The sequence below is a fragment of the Pleurodeles waltl genome, chromosome 3_1 (genome assembly GCF_031143425.1).
Source record: "Pleurodeles waltl isolate 20211129_DDA chromosome 3_1, aPleWal1.hap1.20221129, whole genome shotgun sequence".
Lineage (NCBI taxonomy): Eukaryota > Metazoa > Chordata > Amphibia > Caudata > Salamandridae > Pleurodeles > Pleurodeles waltl.
Genome location: NC_090440.1, coordinates 239,463,300 through 239,480,752, shown reverse-complemented (window position 1 = coordinate 239,480,752; position 17,453 = coordinate 239,463,300). Strand labels below are relative to the sequence as shown.

At 46.5% G+C, this 17,453-nt stretch overlaps 1 protein-coding gene across 4 annotated transcripts in view; it reads left to right on the top strand.

The window, feature by feature from the left end:
- The window catches only part of CPEB1 (cytoplasmic polyadenylation element binding protein 1), a 376,131-nt gene that overhangs the window by 321,437 nt on the left and 37,241 nt on the right, over positions 1-17,453 (top strand). For all 4 annotated transcript variants that reach the window (XM_069222313.1, XM_069222312.1, XM_069222314.1 and 1 more), the window contains one exon: positions 16,438-16,532. In XM_069222313.1, coding sequence (XP_069078414.1) covers positions 16,438-16,532 — 95 coding nt within the window. The remainder of the gene's footprint in view (positions 1-16,437; positions 16,533-17,453) is intronic.

Genomic DNA, 17,453 nt, shown 5'->3' with positions numbered 1-17,453 from the left:
AGCTATGGTGTCGGGAAGACCTGCAAACAGTACCTTCGAAATATAGGGCATTGTGATCCTCGCAATGAGATCTGAAGGGCGGTGGCGGTTCCGGAGGTCAGTGTGGGGGGTTGTTGGTCCCTTGAAGACACACGCATTGCAGATCGAACTCTGGGCTGATGAGTCGGCTCTGTGGTGGATGGAGTTCAGGCTGTGGTGCAAAGCAGGGGCAGTGTGACGTGCAGTGCCCACAGGTCACGGTGCAGGCAGCAGCTCGGTGACTGTCCTGCTGCATCGGTGAGACAGAAGCTGCAGTGTGAAGCGAGGCAGTGCGACATGCAGTGTATCCAGGCCATGGTGCAGGCAGCAGGGTTGCTGAAGGGTCCATGTGGCAACCACGGGTCGTGGTACAAACAGCCGACACACAAGTTGATGGTGCTGGCGTCTGTGGACCAGGGCTGCGGTGTGGGACAGGAAGGTGCATCATGCACTTAACAAGCTGTGTTCACAGGCCACAGTGCAGGCGGTGTTGGTGGCAGCAGTGTCGGATGCGAATGCTGTGGTGTGCGCAAGGCAATGCAGAGTGGTTGGCCCATCGGTCACGGTGCAAGCAGTGGCTCGGTGATGGTGTCAGGTGGTGGGGTCAGTGTGACTAGGGTTGCAGTGCAGCATGAGGCACGGCTGTGTGGCCTCGCCAGGTCACGGTACAGTAGAGGTCATTGACAGCGTCACATGGTTTTTCTTCTGTTCCAGCACAACAGTTCCCAGTGCTGTAGACAGATGAAGCTGAATTCTTTGATATCCCTGATACTTCCAACAGGAGGCAAACACTACTCCAAGCCCTTGGGGAAACTTCACAAGCAGGATACACAGCAAAGTCCAATCTTTTTGTCCTCTTTAATGCAGAAGCAGCAACTGCAGGCCAACCCAGCAGTGCACACGCAGCAAAGGGGCAGTACTCTTCCTCCATTTCTTCAGCTTTTCTCCTTGGCAGAGGTTCCTCGTGATCCCGAAGTGTTCTAAATGATTGGGGGTTTTGGGTCCACTACTTATACCTTATTCTGCCTTTTAAAGGGGGGGGGGGGCTGTCGCGCCGAGCGTTCGGCTCGGGCCGCGCTTCGCGTCTCTAAGACGCGGCGCGCCCCGAGCCTTTCTTGCACCCTGTGAGGCCCCAGGACTTACTAGGGGCCTCGCGCTGCGCTCTCCCTCCGTCTTGTTGGGGTCTCCTGACCCCTCTTACCTGTTTGGGGCTCCTTTTTCTTCTTTTCTGTCTTTCTTCCTTTTTGGGTCTGTTTTCTCCTCTGTCCTTTATGTCTTTTCCCCTTCCCAGGTTACCTCTGTCTTCCCAGCATTCCTCCTTCCCTATTCTCTATGGTTTCTGCTCCAGTCTATTCTATCTACTTTTCCCTATTCAAGATGGTGTCCTTTTTCTTCCTGTGGGTCACTTCCTGTTTTATGGTATTTAAGGGTGGTTTTTCTTTTCCTCTTTGCGCTGCAACACTCTCTGTTCCAGTTAGTGTCCTCGCTCCTGATTTCCTAGCCCTTGGCTCTGGATTTCGCCATTTCTGAGTTACGTCAGTTCCTTTGATTCCTGTTCCTCTGTTCTTGTTCCAGGAATCCCCTGCGAATCTTCTGGGAGGTTTTTCCTCTTCTTCTGAAGGTTTTTTTTCCCTCTGGCGCTACTTTCTCACGGTCACGGTCTGTCCTTGGCGTTTCCTCGCCTACAGCACCGTGGCTACCAGAAAGAGTCGCCCCTTTTTGGGCCAAAGTCGAACCCTCAAGATCCACGCCTCAAGATCTGCAAACTCCAGGCGCAAGCAGCACGTGAGTCGTGACAGGGGCTGCCTAGGGCCTGCATTAGGGGTGCCTCACATGTAGTTAAAGGGAAGGGTTGGGCCTGGCAAGTGGGTACAATTGGCAGGTCGAATTGACAGTTTAAAACTGCACACACTGCAGTGGTTGGGCTGTGACCTGTTCACAGGGTTACTCATGTGGGTGGCACAATCAGTGCTGCAGGCCCACTAGTAGCATTTGATTTACTACAGTTTTGGAATTTTCATAGATTCATATGCTTGAATACTTCACCATCGTCGAGATGGAAGTCCCTGGTGGAATATACAACCTAGGCCTGAAAATGTACATATACAGTACATGGCCTAGGCCTCAATATAATAATCTATCGGTCATTTTGTAAAATAGACCCAAACTCAAATTTGAACCCATCAGATTGCCTCACCCCTTAGAACCTCCTGTGAGGAGCTGCCTTCCTCCGATTTTCCACCGCACATTGTGCTGATGAGTCTCCTTTGAGCTCTGCTCAATCTCTCAGAAGCTCTACTACTTCATTTTGGGACATTTCTTTTCTTCTCTGGTGCTTGAAACTGTCTGCTGTGTCAGACACCAAGGAATGCCTTTTTAGAACCTGTGCCTCTTGCTTGAAGAAAAGATTATATGTGGATGATCCACATGAGGAATGCATTTACTGCTGATATCCCAGCCATAAAAAAAGGACTGCAAAGTATGTAGATTCTCTACAAGGACTTTGAAAGACAAAGGGTCTTCTTCTGTTGTGGCTTCAGAGAGGTAAGACTGGACACTTAGCCTCTGAGGATAGCGCCGCCTCTATTTCTGCTCCTAAAACACCTGTTAAAAGAAAGCAGGAGGGCTTGGATATTCAAGAGCCACCTAAGATAACGGCACAGAAATCAGCTGGGTCATCTTCTAAAAGTCATCTCTCTACAGAGGAAAAAAACAGGCACACAATGCTTAAAAATCTTAAGACTTTCTGAACCGGCTACTCCACCTCCTAAGGTTCTCCACAAGTTCAAGAAACCATGTTCAGCACAGTCGACTGTGCCGTTGTCGATGGTACTCTGACTATTTAATCAGTGATGCCGGTTGTAGTCACTCTTTCAATGTTGACTGCAGGATCCTCAAACTACACTATCATCCTAGTTGACGGGACGCCCCATTTCATCAACGCTATTCTTGTCGACACTCCTGACGATTGACCTCACGACGATGCTCCTGTCGACTGTGCCTCAGACTATGCCCTCGACGACACATCCATCTGGCGCTTCAGTCGATGCCCGTGTCAACAGTACTATGGTCATCGACAGTGTTTCCAGTGACTACGATCATCGACAACAGGTTTTTTCTGGTTGATAGTCAAAATTTTTCCAGCAAAGTGACAGACCATTAACATTGCCATTATATCAATCTGCGGAGTATACTCCTCTCGGCTTTCCAAGACTCATGACATTGTCACATCACCAAGCAAGGGGTGAAGACTTTTTGCCATCTCGTTTTGTAGATGGCGACTATGATGAATCAGATCAGGACGCATTGTTTGGAGTAGCCAGGAGTCCATACCAGTTGCATGTTAAATGTCAGGAGTACTCTGATGATGACTCCTATTATGATCCTGTCCCACAGCAAGGAATGGTGTGCTTGCCTTCTGGTCTGGTTTCTGACCTACAGGCCATGCTGACGGATTATAGGGAGCACTTCCATCCTCAGTCGGCAAAAGATCCTACACTAGTGGTTACTGCACCATGTACTCTGGTACCTCTATCAGTTCTTCCTGCTGCGCAGCAAATTCCTCTTCTTGCTCCAGAGTCCCCAAGCCTCGTCAGACTAAGTGGCTGATGGAGAAGTTTTCTCAGAGCAGGATGAATGGGATGATCATGTACTCCCTGCATCCCTTCACTGGAGCCAACTACAGTTGAATCCCCTCCAGAGGATAATTGGATCTTTTCATAATCTATTAGAAAAAGAGGCTGCGTGTTGAGCTCCAAATGACATCCACTCAGCAGGATTGCTTCTTATGACTTTAAAGAGCCGCATAGGAAAGTAGTCAGAGCATTCCCTATTATAGATCATGGTTGGAAACGGGGATTAAGTTATGCAGAACCCTGCGACAGTGCCAGTGGTATTGCCAAAGCTGGACAAGAAATATGACGCGACAGGACGCCCCTGCTTGCCTGGTGGGCCATCAAAAAAGATTCAGTGGTTTCTCAGACTGCCCAGTGACGCTCTAGAAAACTTTCAGCACCTCTATCTGCACCTCCAGACAAGGATGGTAGGCGCCTTGACAACATGGGAATGATTTTCTTCCATGTCTGCCATTGGAGTCCGTGCTGCAAATTCCCTGGTGCTCCTGGGCAGATATAACAGGCAGCTATGGTCAGATTTTGCACTGTCGATCTTCCGGATTCCAGCAAGTCAAAAGCGAGATTCTCATTGAAAGTCAACGCAAGTCTGCAAAGGTTGACTGCGCTTTAAACATTGATGCTATGGTGTTTCGGCTACTGGCTGGTTCAGCTGTCTTAAGGTGCCAAGAGTGGCCTAAAGCCACAAATTTTAGACAGGATGTCCAAACAAAGATCCCTGACCTCCCTTATGACAGGCAAGATGTTTTTGGTAAACATGTGGACAATGCTCTTCAAGCAATCAAAACAGATACTTCCAGGTCTTTAGGATAACTGCAGAATAAGCACACACCCTTTCGAGGAGCCAGGGGTAGAGGCCACTCTTTTTGAGGTGGTTACCAATGATTCACGTACCCAACTTATTCCTCTCAATACCAATCTTCCAGACCCCAGTACCATCGGAGATAACCTCCGGCGGCGGCATTCAAAAGACGACCTCCTAGAGGAAAGTCTGGGAGACAATCTAAGGACACCTCCCGCAGGCAATGACCGCCTCAAAGGGCTGGCTACCTCCTCCTTCTTGGACACATCACCTGCAACGTTGGTGTCCGATCACAACCAACAAGTGGGTTCTGGACATAACTTATGATCTGCTAGAGTTCACTTGCATGCCCCCGAGACTCTGCCTTCCCGGGCATGTCAACATCTGTATCTTCTTCTGGAAATAGATGTCATGTTATCCAAAGAGGTGATAGAGGTAGTGCCTTTATTTTAAAAAAACGAAGCAGTTTCTATTCTCGCTTCTTCCTCATCAGGAAGAAATCTCGTTTGTGGAAACCCATCCTGGAGCTGAGGTAGCTCAACAAATCTAAAGAGGCAATCCTTCCACATGTTGACATTGAAGGATGTCTTGCAACTTCATAAGAGGGGATTTCACGGCTTCCCTAGATCAGCAGGACACCTACTTCCACATACCCATTCACTTCATACAAAGGAAATTTTCACAATGCTTAGCCCCTGTTGCAGCGTATCTGAGGTGCTTCAAACACCAGATATTCCCATATCTGGATGACTGGTTACTGAAGGCTGTTGACATCCACGCTCCACACAACTCTCTCGACCACGTTACGCCTATTCCAACAACTAGGTCTCACTCTCAATTGAGACGTCCCATCTTCAGCCTACCAGAATAGTTTTCCTGGGAGCTATACCGGACACGACTCAAGCAAAGGCGTTCCCAGCGGATTAACGACAACGCAAACTCGTTACCCTAGCAAATACAATTCAGAAATGAGTTTCTTTCAGTTCGAAAGTTCAAATTGTTACTGGAGATGATATCCTCCTGTATCAATCTACTTCCCCACTGTTGCCTTCGGATGTGCCCCCTACAAGAAGAGATTGACACAGTGGAAACAGACGCAAGGTTCCTTCGGGGACGTCCTACAGATAACCAATGATCGTCAACTCCCTCATTGGTGGTCAGCACTGACAAACATTTCCAAGGGTTTAGGATTCTTAGCTCAAGTCCCTTCACTTACGCTAACGAATGCTTCGATGGATGGATGGGGTGCTTGTCTTCAGGATCAAGTGAGTGGCAGGTGGGCCCCCCTCATGCTACTCTTCACATCAGCCACCTAGAGCTCAGAGCTGTTTACCTGGCATTGCAGGCTTTTCTGCCAAGAATCCAAGTCTCATCGGTGCTTGTCCAAAAGGACAATATGACCACCATGCACTACATCAACAAGCAAGGAGGGACTCGGCCATCTGCTGCCGAAGCTCAAACCATTTGGACCTGTTGCATTCAACATTCAGTGCACATACGAGCAGAACATCTTCCAGGAGTGAGCAACACCACAGCAGACTCACTAAGCAGCCTCAGCACATCTTCCCACAAGTGGTAGGTGAATTAGGACGCTGGATGCGATATTTCTCAGGTGGGGGAAAACCAAATCTGGACCTGTTCGCGACGTCCCGGAACTCGAAATGCCGGTTTAAGCAAGCTGGTATCACCAACATTGGTCTTTGGAAAATGCCCTTTCGATAGCATGGTCAGGGATTTATGCTTACGATTTTCCTCCGCTACTTCTGCGGGTAATCAGCAAGATCAAATCTGAACCCTTCCAGATAATCCTAATTGCTCCAGCCTGGCCACGTCAACCGTCGTATACAGAACTTCCGTTGCTGTCCTTGTGTCCTCCCATCAGGTTAGCACCTATGTCAGAGCTACTAACCATCAGCCAGGGCCAAGTGAGGCATCCAGATCCCAAGTCTCTCAGATTATGTGCTCCTTAGTTCAGCCATTTGAATATTCCTAATGACTGCAAAATAATTTTAGCTAAAGCACGTGCTGATAGCACTAGTAAAACGTACAAATTGAAATGGAAACTATTTTGTTTATGGTGTGTTCCTAATGGCATTCACCTGCTTATATCTGCTCCAGAGCAGATTTTACCGTATCTTAATCTGGTGCGCGCGCTCTGGTCTCATGCATGCATCTATTAAAGTTCACCTGGCCGCTATCTCCAGATAGACTGCTTTCTAAAGGACCATCCCTCTGGTCTTATAGTCTTATCAAACAGTTCATGAAAGGTCTGTTCCAATCTTTTCCTCCAGTCCGAGTACCGCCTCTAGCTTGGCAGCTAAATAGTCCTGGGTCAACTAATGAAGGAGCCGTTCGAGCCTAGTCATAAGCCAGACATTAAGTATCTCACCTGGAAGGTAGCACTCTTCTTGGCTTGAATATCTGCTCGTCGAGTAAGAGATCCAAGCATTTACCATGCAGGAACCCTTCATGAGATTTGCTGACAATCGTCATCCTTCAGACAAACCCGAAGTATATCCCCAAAGTGCTGTCAGACTTCCATATTAATGAGCCAGTGATGCTAAAGACTTTCTTTCCACAGCTTCAGACTGGAGCAGAAAGATCACTGCATTCCCTTGATGTCAAACAGTGTGTTCAAGTAAAATTTTATCTGCAGCTAACCTCCTCGATCCGGAAATCAACTCAACTATTTGCATTTAGTGCACCCAGAAAAAGACGTCCTGTTACTAAATGCACTATTTCTAGATGGATCTCAAGCGCAATAGCCTTTTGCCATCAAAGGGCTGGTCGACCCCTGGACGCCAGAGCATTCTACCAGGGCAGTCTACTTCCTGTGCGCTATTCTCTGGGGTGTCTGACGAGCAGTGATGTGGAGAACGACACACCATCACGAAGCATTACTGTCTGGATGCTGAGGCGGTTTGAGATGCAGTGGTGGGTCAAGCAGTCCTTAGGCATTTGTTCCGATAAAGTGAGCTGTTTTTTTCCCACCATCTGCTTCTGATATCACATTTTCTGTTTAATATTAACGTACCTCTTATACATATTCATTTGTTTCAGAGGATTAACTTTTATTGCTTTGCATTTACCTGTTTTAACGAACGATATCTTATGAGATTAACAGTGTTTGTCAATACAGAAAATGTTAGGTTCGATGGCATCTGTCGCTGTAGATACACATGGTATGCATGAGCTCGCCATCTGGTGTTGGGTCGGAGTGTTACAAGTTGTTTTTCTTCGAAGAAGTGTTTTCGAGTCACGGGACCGAGTGACTCCACCTTCTGTGCTCATTGCGCATGGGCGTCGACTCCATCTTCGATTGTTTTCTTTCCGCCATCGGGTTCGGACGTGTTCCTGTCGCTCCGAGTTTCGGAACGGAAAGATAGCTGAAGACGGAAGATTTTCGACGGTATCGTTGCGATCCGGTTAGAGATACACACATACGACGACGCGTTGAACATCGAAGCGCTTCGGTGCCCTTCGGGGTAGATTTCGGCACCCCGTCGGGGCCTAGTCGGCCCGACCGCGTGGAGGACAACGCCGATGGAACGGACCCCGTTTCGATTCTGCCCCGAATGCCACAACAAATATCCTTATACGGACCTACACTCGGTCTGTAATCTGTGCCTGTCACCCGAGCACAGCGAAGAATCCTGTGAGGCCTGTCGGGCGTTCCGGTCCCGAAAAACTCTGCGCGACCGTCGAGCGAGAAGACTGCAGATGGCGTCCACGCCAAAAGAGCGTCGACAGTTCGAGACAGAAGAGGAACAGGAGGAATCCTTTTCCATCCAGGATTCAGACTCCGACGAGCTACACTCTACAAGAACTGTGAGTAAGACGTCGAGATCAAACCTTAAAAAAGGAAAGAAGGCCCAGGGGACGCCACTGCCAACCGGCCATGGCTCCACCCAAATTCTCGGTGACCAACAATCGGCACCGAAAAAGGCCCATTCAGTGTCGAGATCGTCCGACTCCGGTCGAGACACCGGCACGCAGCCTCCTCGAGACCGAGAGACTGCTAAACAGAAGCATCGACACCGAGAGTTCGGTGTCGACACGGATCGACGCCGAGACAGTGGCGCCGAAGACCATAGAGGCCCAGAATTTTCGGCACAGAAAAAGAGGAAGGTTACCTCGGAGCCGAAAAAACAATCGACAGGGTTTTCGGAGCCGAAAAAAGCGACATCAGACCCTGGTTCTGGCTCCTACACTGAAGAGCATTCTATGTCTTCTCAAATGAAGAAACATAGATTTGAACAAGAACTGCAATCCACTGACGTGGATCACACGCAAAAGCGTATCTTTATTCAGCAGGGGACTGGGAAGATCAGTACCCTTCCACCTGTCAAACGAAAGAGAACGCTTCAGTTTACTCCTCAGCAACAAACAGCACAAAAGGTAACACCTCCTCCCTCGCCTCCACCTGTAACTCCGGCTTCGCCAACTTACACCCCGTCACATTCGCCAGCTCACACCGCCATGAGCCACGATGACCAAGATCAGGATGCGTGGGACTTGTACGACGCACCAGTGTCTGATAACAGCCCAGACACATACCCAACTAGGCCATCACCACCGGAAGACAGCACAGCCTACTCACAAGTGGTGGCTAGAGCAGCACTATTCCATAATGTGGAACTACACTCGGAACAAGTAGAGGATGATTTTTTATTTAACACCCTCTCCTCAACCCACAGCTCCTACCAAAGCCTGCCGATGCTCCCAGGCATGCTACGCCATGCAAAGGACATTTTCAAGGAGCCAGTTAAAAGTAGGGCAGTGACGCCTAGGGTGGACAAAAAGTATAAGGCGCCTCCTACGGACCCTGTATTCATCACCTCTCAGCTGCCACCAGACTCTGTGGTGGTAGGGGCTGCCAGAAAACGGGCAAACTCACACACTTCTGGGGATGCACCTCCCCCAGATAAAGAAAGTAGGAAGTTCGATGCAGCCGGGAAGAGGGTTGCTGTCCAAGCAGCAAACCAGTGGCGCATCGCAAATTCACAAGCGCTGCTAGCGCGATACGACAGAGCCCACTGGGATGAGATGCAGCATCTCATTGAACATCTCCCAAAAGATCTGCAAAAAAGAGCAAAACAGGTTGTTGAGGAGGGTCAAAACATTTCCAACAATCAAATACGCTCCTCCATGGATGCAGCAGACACGGCCGCAAGAACCATTAATACGTCGGTTACCATCCGTAGGCACGCATGGCTCAGAACGTCTGGATTCAAGCCAGAAATTCAGCAGGCAGTGCTTAACATGCCAGTAAACGAGAAACTTCTGTTCGGTCCGGAGGTCGACACAGCCATAGAAAAGCTCAAGAAGGACACTGACACTGCCAAGGCCATGGGCGCACTCTACTCCCCGCAGAGCAGAGGATCTTATAACACCTTCTGCAAAACACCTTTTAGAGGAGGGTTTCGGGGTCAGGCCACACAAGCTAGCACCTCACAGTCCGCACCGCCCACCTACCAGGGACAGTACAGGGGAGGTTTTCGGGGCCAGTATAGAGGGGGGCAATTTCCTAGGAATAGAGGAAGATTTCAAAGCCCCAAAACCACTACCAACAAGCAGTGACTCACACGTCACTCACCCCTCCCACACAACACCAGTGGGGGGGAGGATACATCAATATTACGAAGCATGGGACAAAATAACTACAGACACATGGGTCCTAGCAATTATCCAACATGGTTATTGCATAGAATTCATGCAATTCCCTCCAGACATACCACCAAAATCACAAAATTTATCAAAATACCATTCACAGCTTCTAGAGATAGAAGTTCAAGCACTACTGCAAAAAAATGCAATAGAATTAGTACCAAGCACACAAATAAACACAGGAGTTTATTCACTGTACTTCTTGATACCAAAAAAGGACGAAACACTGAGACCAATTCTAGACCTCAGGGTAGTAAACACATTCATCAAATCAGACCACTTTCACATGGTCACACTACAAGAAGTGTTACCATTGCTCAGAAAACACGACTACATGACAACCCTAGACCTCAAGGACGCATATTTCCATATACCAATACATCAATCACACAGGAAATATCTAAGGTTTGTATTCAAAGGAATACATTACCAATTCAAAGTATTGCCTTTTGGTTTAACAACCGCTCCAAGAGTATTCACAAAATGCCTAGCAGTAGTCGCTGCACACATCAGAAGGCAGCAAATACATGTGTTCCCGTATCTAGACGACTGGCTAATCAAAACCAGTTCGCTCACACAATGCTCAAACCACACAAATCAAGTCATACAAACCCTCTACAATCTAGGGTTCACCGTCAACTTTGCAAAATCAAACATTCTGCCAAGCAAAGTACAGCAATATCTAGGAGCCATAATAGACACGACAAAAGGAGTAGCAACGCCAACTCCACAAAGGATCCACAATTTCAACAGGGTCATTCAACACATGTCTCCAAACCAAACAATACAAGCAAGAACAATACTACAGCTCCTAGGCATGATGTCCTCATGCATAGCCATTGTCCCAAACGCAAGACTGCACATGAGGCCCTTACAACAGTGCCTAGCCTCACAGTGGTCTCAAGCACAGGGTCACCTTCTAGATCTGGTGTTGCTAGACCGCCAAACTTACCTATCGCTTCTATGGTGGAACAGTATAAATTTAAACATAGGGCGGCCTTTCCAAGACCCAGTGCCACAGTACGTAATAACAACAGATGCTTCCATGACAGGGTGGGGAGCACATCTCAATCAACACAACATAAGAGGACAATGGAACATACATCAAACAAAACTGCATATAAATCATCTAGAATTATTAGCAGTTTTTCAAGCACTAAAAGCTTTCCAACCAATCATAACCCACAAATACATCCTTGTCAAAACAGACAACATGACAACGATGTATTATCTAAACAAACAAGGAGGAACACATTCAACGCAGTTAAGCTTGTTAGCTCAAAAAATATGGAAGTGGGCAATCCACCATCAAATTGGTCTAATAGCACAGTTTATTCCGGGGATCCAGAATCAGCTGGCAGACAATCTCTCTCGAGATCACCAGCAAGTCCACGAATGGGAAATCCACCCACAAATTCTGAACACCTACTTCACACTCTGGGGAACACCACAAATAGACTTATTTGCAACAAAAGAGAACGCAAAATGCCAAAACTTCGCGTCCAGATACCCACACAAGCAATCCCAAGGCAATGCCCTATGGATGAACTGGTCAGGAATATTTGCTTACGCTTTTCCTCCTCTCCCTCTCCTTCCTTACCTAGTAAACAAATTGAGTCAAAACAAACTCAAACTCATTTTAATAGCACCAACGTGGGCAAGACAACCCTGGTACACAACACTGCTAGATCTGTCTGTAGTACCACACATCAAACTGCCCAACAAACCAGATCTGTTAACGCAACACAACCAACAGATCAGACACCCGGACCCAGCATCGCTGAATCTAGCAATCTGGCTCCTGAAATCCTAGAATTCGGACACTTACAACTTAGCCAAGAGTGTATGGAAGTCATAAAGCAGGCCAGAAGGCCATCCACTAGACACTGCTACGCAAGTAAGTGGAAAAGATTTGTTTGGTACTGCCATCATAATCAGATACAACCACTAGAGGCAACTCCAAAACATATAGTAAATTACTTGCTCCATTTACAAAAGCAAAGCTAGCCTTCTCTTCTATTAAAATACACCTTGCAGCAATATCTGCATACCTGCAAACTACATATTCAACTTCCTTGGATAGGATACCAGTTATCAAAGCATTCATAGAAGGGCTTAAAAGAATTATACCACCAAGAACACCACCTGTTCCTTCATGGAACCTAAACGTGGTTCTAACAAGACTCATGGGCCCACCTTTCGAACCCATGCACTCTTGCGGAATACAATTCCTCACCTGGAAAGTTGCCTTTCTCATCGCCATTACATCTCTAAGAAGAGTAAGTGAAATTCAAGCGTTCACAACACAAGAGCCTTTTATACAAATACATAAAAATAAGGTCGTCCTACGACCTAATCCAAAATTTTTACCAAAAGTTATTTCTCCATTCCATCTAAATCAAACGGTAGAACTACCAGTATTCTTCCCACAGCCAGATTCTGTGGCTGAAAGAGCACTACATACATTAGATGTCAAAAGAGCATTAATGTACTACATTGACAGAACGAAGAACATCAGAAAAACGAAACAGCTATTTATTGCATTCCAAAAACCTCATGCAGGTAACCCAATATCAAAACAAGGTATAGCCAGATGGATAGTTAAATGCATCCAAATCTGCTACCTTAAAGCAAAAAAACAACTGCCCATTACTCCCAGGGCACATTCAACAAGGAAAAAAGGTGCTTCAATGGCCTTTTTAGGAAACATCCCAATGCAAGAAATATGTAAGGCAGCCACTTGGTCTACGCCTCACACATTCACCAAACACTACTGTATAGATGTGCTATCCGCACAACAAGCTACAGTAGGTCAAGCTGTATTAAGAACTCTATTTCAGACAACTTCTACTCCTACAGGCTAAACCACCGCTTATGGGGAACTAACTGCTTACTAGTCTATGCATACCATGTGTATCTACAGCGACAGATGCCATCGAACTGAAAATGTCACTTACCCAGTGTACATCTGTTCGTGGCATCAGTCGCTGAGATTCACATGGACCCACCCACCTCCCCGGAAGCCTGTAGCAGTTCAGAAGTTACCTTCAATTTTGTACATTTGTATATATATTACTTAATCCTTTAATAGGTACATACTTACATTTTTCATTGCGCGGGCACTATTACTATAGTACAACTCCTACCTCACCCTCTGCGGGGAAAACAATCGAAGATGGAGTCGACGCCCATGCGCAATGAGCACAGAAGGTGGAGTCACTCGGTCCCGTGACTCGAAAACACTTCTTCGAAGAAAAACAACTTGTAACACTCCGACCCAACACCAGATGGCGAGCTCATGCATACCATGTGAATCTCAGCGACTGATGCCACGAACAGATGTACACTGGGTAAGTGACATTTTCATTACTGCTTGCTAGTCTTACTCAAGCATGTGAATCAATGAAAGTTCCAATACTGGAGTAAGAAATAAGTTACTTAACTGTCACAGTAGTTCTCCAGTATTGGAAGCTTTCATAGATTCACAAGCGACCCACCTGCCTCCCTGGGGGAGCTCACCTTCTCTTTTCTCAGTGTTCTTCATTATTACAGAACCTATGCTTGGAAAATCTGAGGGAAGGCAGCTCCTCAGAGGAGGTTCTAAGGAGTGAGGCAATCTGGTTCAAATTTGAGTTTGGCCATATTTTATAAAATTGAAACCTAGGCCATGTATTGTATATGTACATTTTCATGCCTAGGTTGTATATTCCACCAGGGACTCACATCTCGACGGAAGTATTAAAGCATGTGAATCTATGAAAGCTTCCAATACTGGAGAACAACAGTTACAGGTAAGTAACGTACAGGCCTTCAGCACCTCTGGTGCACTTTAGTAGGTACTTACCAGTAAATCAGACATGCCAATCATGGATAAACCATTCACCAATACAATTTACGTAGGGAGCACTTGCACATTATCCCTGACCAGCAGTGACAAAGTGCACAGACACAAACCAGCAAAATCAGAGTCCAGCATATCATAAAAACAGGAGGTCAAAAGACAAAAAGACAGGGAAAACATGCCAAAAGATGCCAGGTCTAACAGATCGCATATGCTGGCTGAAGTTCCAGTGGGTGTAGCATTGAGGGAAATCTCTCCAAGCTCCAGGTCTCGGAGGGAACAGTGCTAGATTAACATCAGTAGTTAACCAGCCACGACTGGGTCATGTGACTAGTGATAGATGGGCCACTCCCAGGGTGGGGTGGCCATCTGGGAGAGATGGAGATCAGAGATGTCTGGTCTCCAGCACAATCCAGACTCAACATGTTGGAGCTCTATGCGATCTGGCTGTCATTGAAGGCCCTTCTTTCTATTAAGGGAAAGATGATGTTGGTGTTCAGGGACACCACCCCCATGTGATGCTGCAACAAGCAGGGTGGGGTCGTGGACCCTTGGTCAAGAAACTCTGCACTTGGCTGGAACAGCAGCAGGGCATGTCCCTGGTGGTTCAACATCTGGTGAGATCTCTGAACGCCAGAGTAGATTAACAGGACTGAAAATGCCCAGTGAATCATAAATTGCATCTCCATACGGAGATGCTGCAAGTTTCCTTCAGCTGTGGAGAGAGCCTTGGTTGGATCTGTTCACCGCCACAGAAAACCTGCAATGTCTACAGTAATGTGCTGTGGAGTTTCCGTGGCACAATCAATCCAAGACACTGTCTCCAGTGGAACTCTGGTCTCTTGGATGCCTTGCCACCCATACTACTTTTGCCCAGTTATCAATAAGATCAAGGATGACTAGGCCCAAGTAATCCTTGTGGCTCTGGACTGCGCCCCGAGAGTCTGGTATCCTGAGCTGCTTAGCATGTCCATTGATCCTCCAATCAGACTGCCCATTTGGGAGGATTTTCTGTTGTAGTAAGGGAGGGTTCTGCACCAGAACATGTCCAGTCTTCACCTTGTGTGGTGATTGAAGGCTTTTGACCTTCCAAAAGTCTGTAGTCTAATCTTGGCAGCCAGGCGTCCCTCCACCAAAACAGTATGCCTTTTAGAGGAAATTTGTGACATGCTGCAGTCAGTCTGTTGGACCCTGCTCAACCTTCTGCCACAGGTTCCTCAAAGGCCTTGCACATCTTTTCTCCATCCCCATTCATTATGCCCCCATTGGATCTGAATTTGGTTTTGACATTGCTGATGTGGGCTCCTTTTGAGCCTCGAACTCTTTCCTTCTCACTTTGAAAACAACTTTCCTGCTGGTCGTTAAATCAGCCCACAGGGTGAGTGAGCTGCAGGCATTGTCATCTAAGCTGCCCAACCTTTCCATCTATCCTGACCGTGGCTGTTTGCACTAGGGCCTCCTTTCTATTTTGTTATGCATGCCCACATCCTTCTAAGGAAGAGGAGATGCCACTACCTGGACCCAAAAAACATTGGTGTTCTACCTCAATGATGAACTCCTTTAAAGGCTGTACGTGCAAAGAAAGGTAGGGCAGTGCAGAAGCAAACCATCTCCAGATGGGTCGTACTCTGCGTTAAGATTTGCTTCCTACTGGTGTGGGATTAATTGTGCTGTGAATTTCTGCTAATGTAACACATTGTTTAGTATTCCTGTATCCATGTTAATTTTTTTGTTCTTTCGATTTATAAAGGGGAGGTGTGTAGTATGCATGTATATTGCAAGAACTTAGAATGGGAAGAGTAGAATACTAGGGCTGGATTGGAATGTTATGAGGGTTGGTGATGAGGTCAGAGGAGTTGTGAAGAGCTGGCAGTTGGACGTGTTGGATGGGGTCTCTGTGTTGGAATAAACTACAATTATTTGGAGCATGATCTACAGCTTCTTTTTTATGGATACTTCACTTCGACTCCCTTTTCAGGGCCTTCGTATTGACGCACCAGTAGTTGGTTTCTTTATGGCTCTGCACTTAAGTTGAAAGTTTAAAATGGACGTCAGCATGCTGGGGTGGCTCCTATATAGGAACTGAAACATACCTGGTGCAGATGATGCCAGTGACTGGCGTGGAGCTGATCAGCACCACCTGATGGCACACAGGGTTACTGTTCACTAAATTCTCCGGATCCAGTCTGATGCCTGAGGGAAATTCAAAGGTAAGTAGTCTGCAGCTACATATTGTGTCTACCAGATAAGGCATTACCAAAGGTAAGTAACTTGTTCAATTCTATTCGTGTAATCTTGGAAAGGTATTTGAATTCTAGTCACATTGATACCCTATGTCTGGTTGTACAGTTATTACTTTAATGGAAGACTGGGCCGGCCTAGTCACAAAATAAGAGTTGACTTCACTACAGTATTGAATTGGATATGTATACACTGTAAATTTTTGTATTTTCCACTCTTACTATTTTACCCCCAAGGTTCAGGGAGAGTCACTTTCAACAACCAACGCAGTTACCTAAAGGCTGTCAGTGCTGCATTTGTGGAAATCAAAACTGCGAAGTTTACAAAGAAAGTAAGTACGAATTCTGTCTGCGTCCAGTGCTAACACTTTTGCAGATTGTCAGTTTAACAAGGCATTGATGTATAGGAAAAGGTTTTATTAATGACGTAAGTAAGCCATGCTTGGTACCGGTCTACGTTAGCGTTTTCACAATTTCAATCAAACTTCTGAGATTCTGTTCAAGGAAGCTGAAGACTGCATGGGTGTGAAGAGTGTCTGGTGTCAGGGGTGAAACGCAGAAACTCTTGACCAGGCCATTCACGACTTATTATGGTTGAGAAAATTGGCAGCTTCGAAGATAGTGGATAATTCATATTGTCCATAAGATGAAGATTATAGTCCAGATATGTGGTATAATATGTAGTTATAGACAGACAAAATACTTTAAAAGTAACGCAGTGCAGATTAGAACGTAAATGAGGCTGAAATAGTAAGATTTGAAAGTGGAAGGTTGTCTGCAGAGTGGTGTGGCAAGGGAGTGGTTTACTGGTTGATGGTCTGGCTGTAGACTTCAAAATCAGACTTGAGTGCCTAAATGAGTTGTTAAGCTGTCAGTCTATGCAGATCCTTAGCTGTCTGATCTTACGTCAGGAATGTAATGCCCTAACCTCAAGCACTTCTCTAAAACTAAAAATATACACCTTTCCATTGACAGGCCTGTAATCTGTTGCTTAGAGCTGCTAGGACCAAACAAACATGGCATGGCCATAGTGGATTTGGGTCAAATGGAAATTCATAAGACCCAAATGAACTCACTGCAAAATGCTCCACTGGCAATGTCAGATTAGCACAGATTTAGTTGGTAGATCTTTAAGCTTGCTTTGTGGAGAATCACTATTCGGAATTTATCAGCATTAAATTGTGCTGTGGAACAACGCACCTCTAAGGATGCTGCTCTGAAAATGCTATGTACTTATTCTGTCCAAAGAGCAT